Genomic DNA, 10,399 nt, shown 5'->3' with positions numbered 1-10,399 from the left:
ATATATTTTTCATACACACACAACTCACTAAACTAACATTTCTTAGTCATAGCAAAACACCCAGGAAGTCTCGGTCATTATCTCTGATGTTCAGTTCGGTAAACATGGCCACACATGAAATGTGATTAATATTGTTAAAAAATTGGATTGTAAGTTTTGTATTTTAAAATAGTCGCAAATTAGTACCATCAAGTTTTTGCTAATATTTAAGAATCAAAACTCAGAAAAATTGTTAAGGAGTTTTTAATAACTTGGGGGGAAGTACACAATTATGGTGTAGCTTTATTATTCGAGTAATTCACAATGGAATAGAATCGCCATCGGCATCCAGGTGATTCCTGTGAGGTGGAGGTCAGACAGACCACTCCCATGCCCCAACTCCTTCGCCATTTCTAAACCTGAACTTCACTCTCTCCTCTGCTGGGTTTGACAACTCCATCCACTAGCTATACAGGCTCAGACCACATGCACAGGTATATGGTTTATCAGGGGTGGAAAGAGGTTACACATTGGGGTTAAAATTTATTTGGATGCAACAATATACAAATAGGATGTAATTGGCCAACCAGGTGAGCTTTCTCAGCAGATCACCCTTGGAACATAAATATTCCCTGATGACACAAGTCTTGATCCTTGTTGATCATTGCCTTGGACAGTTCTCTGCCACTAACTGGTCTAACTCCAGGTCAGTACCCAGCTCTGCCATTCGGTCTCTCCAGTATCAGCCTTTCTACTGCTATGTGGCCTGCCTTACAGGCAGTGGATAGCAGATTTCTCAGACCTTACCTGATGTAGCTCAACTGTCAGAATTCCTGCCATCAGATTCTCTGCTACTAACTGGCCTAGACAATCCTCTAGTGAGACCTCTCCACTGTCCTGCCTCTCAACTAATGACCTTTCTGCCATCGTGGGAGCTGATCCTAAACAATTTTTGTACAGACACAGTCTCACATTCATAACCATGTGGCTCTGGTTTAGTGTCAGCCTACTTCCCAGCCAGCACGTCTTCTGCCATCCGAATGACTCAACCACCATGGTCTCCCATTTGTTGTTACCCGCCATCCAGTTGGTTACGACCCACAGTGAACTGTACACAACAGAACAAAACCCAGCACGGTCCGTGCCTTCTTCACAAATGTCCCCATGCTTGGCCCATTGTTGCAGACACTGTCAGTCCAGCTCCTTGAAGGCCTTCCTCTTTTCTATACCCCTTTGCTTCACTTCATGTTCGATCCGTCTGTCCTTTTAGCAGTTCCGGTACTTTCAACTGTGTCTTCTCCTGGACCACAATGCAAGCGGACAGATTCTTCTCTGCTCTTCTTTATTCAATGCCCAACTTTATCATGTGTATGAGGTAATGGAAAATACCATGGCTTTGGGTCAGACAGACCTTAGTTGCTCTTCAATACTCTAAAAAGGTTTGGGGCAGATTTATACATGAAATACATCTTTGGATCTCTGGACTGCTGCATCTGTGAGCATTGGTTGTGGATTCAAGCAAGACACAATCTCTGGCAACTTCAACCTTTTCTCCACTTATCCTGAATTTACCCATTGGTCCAGTTGTTTACAATGAGTTGTGATCCATACTGACCAGGGCTGCATCAGGGTACATCCATGTGCCTTCTCAGGGATGTCATGCAGCAAGTGAGCCTTGCCAGCTGAGACAAAGAACTAGCTAAGGCAGCCGCACACTGGTGTGACCATCAGAGAGCAAGAGACAAGAGAAAACAAGAAAGGCAAGGCTCACTGAGTCATCATTTATCTCTCCGCCTTTCAATTAAACTGCCCTTCCATTAATCCCACATGTGTTTATTGTGCAGGTTGGCACCATAAACCTTCACTCTCACACCCTGCATCATCCTCAGTGTTGCTATTTTCAGCCCTGTTGTTGCATTCACCTTTGTAGATCCATTTCCTTGAGAATCTTCCTCTTTTCCACCTCCCCTTTTAAGTTACCTCGCACAAGGTCTCTTTTTACAGAGAAGATCTCTCCTAATAGTATGTCCAAAATACTTTAGATAAATTCTGATATCCCCCCACCCTCCTTTAAGGAGCAATCTGGTTGGGTTTCTTACAACACAGAACTTCGTGTTCTTTTGGCCGTCCGCGATATGATCACCAGGGTCCCCAGCACCCTTGTTAGGTGTAAAACAAATATGAATGATGAAATATAACATTTGGGGATAGAGATACACAGAGAAAGGAGAGAGAGTCTGTGAGAGGGGGTGATAGATTGGTGGTATATAGGTGGATGAGTGGAGAGGTGAACAGATGGAGCTTTGAATGAGAGAGGGAGGGGGAGGGGAACAGAGGGGCGGGGAGGGGAGAGAGAGAAGGAGACTCATTTGCAGAGTCCAGTGTTTCCATGTGTTGGGTCACTTAATGAGAACAAAGCGAACTCAGGTTATGGTGCCTGAATTTTGATCATCATCAAATCATTTTCTCAATGACACAAGAATGTCATGGAGCTCTTCAAGTTTTAAGAAAATGGATAAGTGCAGAATTGGGAAAGGAACGGAAAGTAAAACTAAAGAAAATTGCTGTATCAGGACATTGTATTCCTCCAGGTACCAAGAGGTGACCTATGATAGTTTAATATGTAAACTTCAAATGCTCCGCCATTTCGAATTGAGCTTGTATTTTCCAAAATATATTTGAATAGTTTTATTGGCACTTCATCCACATGTCATACAAATCAATAATTCAATCATCACCACAATCAATTCTAGAACATTTTTTGTCATGTAATTCTTTTTTTTAATTGTGGCAAAAATAGACAAAACATTCTCCAATTCAACAATTTCTACATGTATTATTCAGTGTCATTGGTCATGTTTTTTTTAATCATTTTATTGCAGGCTTGTAAAAATATGGAACGCTTCACAAATTTGCGTGTCATCCTTGCGCAGGGGCCATGCTAATCTTCCCTGTATCGTTTCATGTTGTACAATCATTATTGATACCATTTTCCAAATTAGTCCACCACTATATTAGGTAGGGATCTCTAGAGAGGCAGAACCAGGACACTTACGATTATAGATATACATACTATGTATGATTACATATGTGTGTGTGTGTGTAAGGTTAGGGCACCTAACCACCACAACTAGATATATAAGTTTATATAGCAAAAAGTAATAAGACATCAAATTAGTGCACACAGTAGAACAGAGAGCTCAGCCCAACTCACTTTCGTGGGTCAGTTAATATACTGAAGATCCTTTCAACTAGACGATTAGATATCGAGATCTAGCAGAGGCCAGTAACGCTGCGTGCAGAAGCAGGTCACGGTGGAGCCTCACAGTGGAGCGATGCATGGTGGCTGGCTGGAGGTGCGGCATCTGGAGTGCTGGCAAGATAAGTGGAGTCAATCCACAGGCAGAAAACACAGCAATGAGGGCCAGTGCAACGGCATGGAATAGCATGGCTCAGCCACTGGGTCCACTGTGGTCCACATATTGGCGCAGTGAGGTAGAGCAGAGTACTGCACAGCACACATTTTGCGGAAGGACAGCTAGATCACAGTGCACTGGTCCGACCAACGGGGAGAGAGAGAGGGGCTGGCCTCCAGAGAACCACTACCCTGGTTTCACCTCCAAAGGAGGTCATTAAGCTGTGTGACCTGATTGAGAGGCTAAACTCCATTCATATATTCTTACAGGTGCCAGGTTTACACACAAAAAATTATCATAGCCCATCCCTTGTCAACTTGGCACTTGCACGCAATTCTTTTACAGATACATAATTTCCAGATATTAATGAGATCATACTTACACCTAATAAAATCTAGCTGGCATTCATACAAATGAGAACTCACTGGCCTTATTTGTATCTGGGATATCATACTGTAAAGCGGAACTGAGGAACAGGGAGGAAGACGGACATAACTGACAGGACAAGGGAGAGCAGAAGCAGAAAGAGCTTCATTAGGGGTTAGGGGAGCTCCCGGACACGAGGTGCCGTGACCTAGGCCAACAGGTCAGGGAAGTCGTGCTCAGCAGCTGGGGGCGAGGGTTTTTAAAGGAGCGGTGAGGAATGTATGGCAATTAGTATATGGGGTCTGGAAACCGGGAGGATTGCTTGTCGACTCCTGGAGGCTTTCTTTGAACCGGGTACATCAGGTTTCACCGGTTATCCTCTCTGGCGCCGACTGCTGCTGACCTCTGGGACGTGCAGGGAAGCATGTGCATGGCCCAGACCTGCTTCGGCTTAGTCCAAACGGGGCTGCCTAGTTCCGACCCAACCCAACAATACCTGAACAAGAAATATATTTGATAGGTACATATAAATAGTGACAATCACAAACCTCGCCTTTGCAATAGATCACATGATCGTAACATACACAGACGATCTTTCTCCAGTACCTATTCTGTATTCCCTTTGCCCTCAGCCAGAACCTCAGCTGGTCATGGTTCTTTGCCTGGTGGGGGATTAGCAGTCCTGTCAGGATTGGGAGGCTGAGGTTTACCATTTATCTTAATCACAAGGCATGGTATTACTAAGAGACCTAAGGAATCTTAGCCTGGATTCCAGACATATTCTTTACGGGAAGCTGAGTGTATTGTATGCGGACAAACGCTCTACGCTCATATTTAAGGAGTCTGGGAGGCCAAGACTCCGGTGCAGGGAGCCCTTCATGCTAGTGAGTTGGAGATGAATCCCAGTCACATTCTCCTGACTAAAGGCTATTGCCCACAATGTCCCCCATAATAACGCCAATTAAAGATGCTGCTTGTAAGCACAGGTCCACTCTTTAGTATGCCCAGAGGCTGTCGTTAACAGCAATCAGACCCTATTGTCGGTCCAACCCTAAGTACAGCCCACTGCCTTCTGATAAGTATCATAGATTGATCCCCTGAAGAAGAGCTCAGAGAAAACCAAGGTCAAGCCATCACAGGGACCACCAAAGTTAAGCCACCACCTGAACTCTGGAACCCGCCCATCTTGTTACACATATAACTCCCTGTCACATGTATGCTCTAGTATGACCCTCTATGGTTATGGGTCCTCCAGTTCATCCCTTTTCTGTGATGAATGTGTATGACCTGGCTTGCATGCCCCCAAGATTATATAAGCCTATTAGAGCAGTGGTTCTCAACCTTCCGAATGCCATGACCCTTTAATACTGTTCCTCATGTTGTGGTGACCCCAACCCTAAAATTATTTTTGTTGCTACTTCATAACTGTCATTTTTCTACTGTTATGAATCATAAATATCTGGTATGCAGGATATATTTTTATTGTTACAAATTGAACATAATTAAAGCATAGTGACTAATCACTAAAACAATATGTAATTATACATTGTGAAATATTTATTTCTAATTACAAATAAATGAAATTTTGTCTAGAAGCATGGTGTCGCATGGGTAACAGTCTTCACGCAGGGTACTCGCCTGGAGAGGAATAGAGGAGCGGTGTCTCAGTTCCTAAGACCATCAGAAAAATGTTTTCCGATGTTCTTAGGCAACCCTTGTGAAAGGGTCTTTCGATCCCCAAAGGGGTCACGACCTACAGGTTGAGAACCGCTGTATTAGAGACTCTCTTGATCCTGCCATCGGAAGGGTGAGCCCTTGCATGCATTGTCTGATGTTTCTTTAATTTACCTTTCACTTACACAACCTTCCCTTGGGACTCACTCGGCTGTGGAGGCCGATACCCCACAATTCCTCTTTACCTCCATTATGTATCACCAATGCAATTCCCCCTTGGTAATCAGAAGCCATCACACCACTCAAAACAGTGACAACCTTCTTTACTTGTTGATACCAAAGCAAAAGGATTCCAAAATGGCCAGGAGGCATTCATAGCTGCCAGTTCAATGGAATCAGTGCTGTTTCCAGTTGGGAGTGTTCATTCCTTTGAAACTAGGGCCTCCAGGCCTGAAGAACATAGTTATTAGGACAGGAAGCGAAAAGTACTGCAAGTGGATTGCGAGGAGTAACAGTGAGTGGTGCCATTTGGTTTCCACCTGTTGGCTCCTGGACCCATGAATCCTGGCTATTGGCGATACACAGCACACTGGTGTAGAGCACATATAGCCTGCTGGAAAACATTGCCACCCAGTTGGTTCCATAATTGTGTCTTTGGAAGGCCATCCCCTCATACTATCAAGCCACCTGCTTCAGGATGATGAGGAATATGGTACGACCAGTGGATTCCGCAGGCATGGATCAATTGCCCTACCTCATTCACTGTGAAGCGAGTTCCTTGATATGTCCCTGGCAATAGCAGGCACACATCTGCCAGAATACACATCTTCATACAGCAAGTAGGGCGTTCAATTAGTAAGTCAAGGTTAGTCTGCCTGTCGACAGTTCAATACTGTTGTTATAGAAGGCTTCTGCTTCCTTGCACAATACGTTGTTTCAGTCTTAAGTTCCCAGATTTCAGGTATGTTGGAGGTAACCCTTTGTTCACCTAGTGCAGTTTCCAGATCTCATCCCTCTGGGATGGTCTTTGGAGTGTGTAATGCACCTTGAAGTTCCAGAGTTCAATGTCTTGATGTTTTATGACACATGGCTTGGGTCCCCAGGGGATGTACAGAAACTTGGACCAATGTGTTTGATATATTGGGAGCATGGTCCTCCTTTTGTGTCCTTAAAAGTATTGTTAGTCATTTTTCCCCTGCTAAAAAATTAGTGTTGCCTCATTTTCTACCAACAGGCATTACTTGTCTTCTCCCAGGTGCGTATGTTCCCTTTTCCACTTCCACTTGATTTTCCCATCAATACCCTTCATCCCCCTGGTAGGAATGACTGCCAGTCCAGGTGACATCATCATACAACTGCAGGGCAACCATTAGGCGGTCATCCTCCCCTTCCCATCTGTAAAAAATCTGATCCTAGCTGATGTAACGACCCCTCCACCAAACTGCCTTCAATACTCCCACATACAAGCCTGTACAGACACACAGAAACAGAATAATTTTTCAATGCTATACATTTAAATTGTTTTACCAAACAACCTTATCACTTTCAAAGTACTCTCAATTTCACTTAATACATTTGCCAAATCTGCAATTTCATCCTTGGAAACATTTTTCAAACTCATCTGTTTGGATGGCTGACAGCATCGCCCTAGTTTTTTTTTCTTCCCTTCCGCTCTTCTACGTGGTCAACTTGCTTTCCTTTCATGTCCCTCTTCATTCACAGAAACAAAAATAAGTCACAAACAATGAAGTCAGGTGAGTAAGGTGCATGGGTTGAGAGAGGCCTGCTGTTTCTTGCCCAAAACCGGGGCACTGAGAGGACCGCATAAGCAGGCGCATTATCATGTTGGCAAAACCAGTCCACAGTCTGCCACAAATCGGGTCTTTTTTGTCACACAATCTTTTCAGAAACTCCAAATAGAAAGCTTGATTAACAGTCTGACCTCGGGGAACAAACTCAAAATGCAGAGTCCACATTCCCATCCATCAGGAAGCTGACAGACATCCAGAACAAGGTTTGTTATCAATCAACATTTCACCTTTTTTGAAAAAAGGAAACCATTCACACACTTGAGGTTTCACCATAGCACTGTCCTTATAAGCTGTGTTCAACATAAAAAGTTTCGGCAGCATTTTTCCTGAGCAGGAAACAAAATTTCACAACTGCATACTGTTCTCTAAAATCAGCCATCACAAAAAACAAGGTTTGGGTGAAACTGTTTTTACCAAAAAAATTCACTGTGACCAGAGAGAACCTTCCCAGGCAACGCCACTGGGAGCACTACCTCAGAGCAAGTTGCTCAATGCTTGCCTAGCGGAAAACATATGTACACTCAGCAGTGCTTTCCCCCATCTATTTTGTCTTCCATAAGGCGTGCTTCCTTTGTTCTTTCTGGTTGCTGTGTATGCCCTGCACTAGGGCCCTTAGGTCTGTCTCAACTTCACTATTTGTGATTGGCAATTTTGCGGGGGCAAGGGTGAGGCAGTTTTGTTCCATGTCTTTGTTCCCCTCTAGATCTAGCTTGTTTGGGTAGTTTTCTATGCTGACTTTGGGTGGAGTCACACCCTGTAATGGTAACATATTTGTGTGCAGCAGTGTTGCTTTTCTGACTACAGAGATCTGTGTAATGTTTTTTAATACTTAAAAAAAAACCCCAAATGCTCTAAATATTTCCTTCTTTGATTATAATTTTATTTCTCCTTCAAATTTGACGAATAGCTTTGTTGAATATAGGGTTCCTGGATGAAATTTTTTTGTCTTTCAATGTTCCGTTTGTTTTTCCATTTTCTTCTGTGGTATGATTTCTAAGGGGAGGTCAGAGAGTTTCTTCTGTTTACCTTTGTTGGAGACTGTCATTTTTTAATTACCAAGATACTCTCTTGTTCCTTAGAGAATTTTGCATAATTTGACTAATACATGTCTTGATGACTTGGGGTTTCGTTTGGGGGAGGGACTAGAGTCTAATGTTAGTGTTCTACTTTCTGGATAGTTACCCTCTTGTTTTTAATACTGGGGAAATTTTCTTTCATGAGTTCCTTTTTTATTTGATCTGTAGTTTTGTTGATTCTTCCAATGAGATGTATATTATTTCCCTTCGTGGTGTCCCACATCACCCTCAGGCTTTCCTCAGCTTGTTTGTGTTGGATTCTTTTGCTCATTTGCTGACATCTGCGTGGTTGCCAAGTTCACTGATTTGAATTTTCCTTCTCCATTTTATTAGTCAGTCTTTGTAACACATTTTTGATATCTCATTTTTAAAATTCTGGGTTTATTTTGTGAGGTTCTTAGTATCTCAATTTCTACCTTTGCTCTCAAGATTTATCCCCAAATCGCTTGTAGGATCCTAAACAACATTCTCCTGTATTCTCTTTCTGGTAGGTTAATGGCTTCTTTTTCTGTATATTCCATTGGGTTTGGGTAATCTTCAGTTGTTGGTTTTTGTTTATCTTTTTTTGTGGTTACTGCTGCTGTTTGCTTGTCACAGTGCTCCAGCTGTGGATGGTGTGCAGTGTTCTTGGTTTTGTAGAGGGGAATGGTTTGGCTGTTTGGTAGGGGCAGGAAATTCTATTATGTAGAGCTCAGGAAAAAGTGATAGGGATTGGTGGGAGTCACTAATAGGAGATTTGAGCTCGAGTAGGGCCTATCTGACGGTATTAATCATCAGTGGTTTTCTATTTATGTATAATTGGAAAAGGGCATTTTAAGAGGTGTGCTAGCACTTGTTCATTTATGTTATAGCGTGCCTGAGAAAAGGGGAGCGGGACTGGTAGTAGTAGTGTATTGGGGTATATGAAGAGTACATTAAATCTTGTAATGCACCAGATCACTTATCAACTCACTGTATAATATAGGGAGAGCCCAGCAGATCCATGTTAGTGTTTACAACAAAGGGACCTTGATTTGGTGATACTCTGGTTCCCTGTTTTAAAAGACTCAGTGTCGCATGGGAAATAATGGGGAGATATCAGAATTCTGTGCCCTGCCGTGCTAACCCTCCTCAACCAAGGGTCCTATGGTGGAAATGAGCAATAGGAATGGAGATCTGAGTTTTGGGGGCTTCTAATCAGGGGGCAAATCAGGAGATAAATCTGCCAACCTGAGGGTTGAAAACCACCGAGACTGGCTGATATACCACATTCTGCATTCTCTGGGTGGTTGGTTTTTACAAGAAAAAAAAATTTTAAATCAAAATACTCTTAGGCAGCCAGAGTTCATTTCAAGCATCTGATTCCCCAGGATTCGGTCCCCGATCACAGAATGCCACGAACCCTTAAAAAGAAGTTGACACATTCGTATATGATAAATACACATACCATATGGTAGCCATATACCTCATAAGGGTTAATGCATATAAAAGATTATATGTTCATCAAAAAAGTGTTAAGAGTTTTCAATAACATCTTTATTAAAAAAGCCAGAAAACTGGAATAACAGAAATGTGGGGGAAAGGAGACAACAACAGTGTAAGATACAAAATAATATATACTTGATCGAGGATGGGGAAAAAGAAGAGTTTATACCAAGGGCTCAAGTAGAAAATGTTTTGGAAACAATGATGGCAACTATGTACAAATATGCTCAATACAAATGATGTATGGAATGTTATGAGCCGAAGAGCCCCCAATGAAAAGATTTTAAAAATATAGTGCATAAAGAAATCAGAAAATCGAGTGGATGATGGTGCCCAGCTATCAAAAAGTATAGCGTCTGTGGTCTTAAAGGCAAACATGTGGCCATCAAGCTCAGAAGCAACAAAGCCCACATGGAAGAAGCACACCAGCCTATATGATCACGAGGCGTCGAAGGGATCAGGTATAAGGCATCAACAGAATAAAAAATCTTACCACAGTGAATGATGGGGGGAGTGCGGAGTGGAGACCCAAAGTCCATTAGTTGGCCACTGGAAACCCCCTTGCAGAGGGGTCTCGGGGAGGAGATGAGCCAGTCAGGGTGCGATGTAACAA

At 42.8% G+C, this 10,399-nt stretch overlaps 1 protein-coding gene and 1 non-coding gene across 2 annotated transcripts in view; both read right to left on the bottom strand.

The window, feature by feature from the left end:
• Window positions 1–2,867: 2,867 nt before the first annotated feature.
• Window positions 2,868–2,969, bottom strand: LOC115868004. Its single transcript, XR_004045367.1, has one exon. It is a non-coding gene; the product is annotated as a U6 spliceosomal RNA (small nuclear RNA).
• Window positions 2,970–5,382: 2,413 nt separating this feature from the next.
• Window positions 5,383–10,399, bottom strand: part of LOC123521000 (zinc finger protein 429-like) — a 15,631-nt gene continuing 10,614 nt past the window's right edge. The window contains exon 5 of the mRNA XM_045284309.1: window positions 5,383–5,399. Coding sequence (XP_045140244.1) covers window positions 5,383–5,399 — 17 coding nt within the window. The remainder of the gene's footprint in view (window positions 5,400–10,399) is intronic.

The sequence above is a fragment of the Echinops telfairi genome, unplaced genomic scaffold, assembly GCF_000313985.2.
Source record: "Echinops telfairi isolate 266 unplaced genomic scaffold, ASM31398v2 ScPeMD7_5;HRSCAF=22, whole genome shotgun sequence".
Lineage (NCBI taxonomy): Eukaryota > Metazoa > Chordata > Mammalia > Afrosoricida > Tenrecidae > Echinops > Echinops telfairi.
This window is presented reverse-complemented; position numbering and strand designations above follow the sequence as displayed.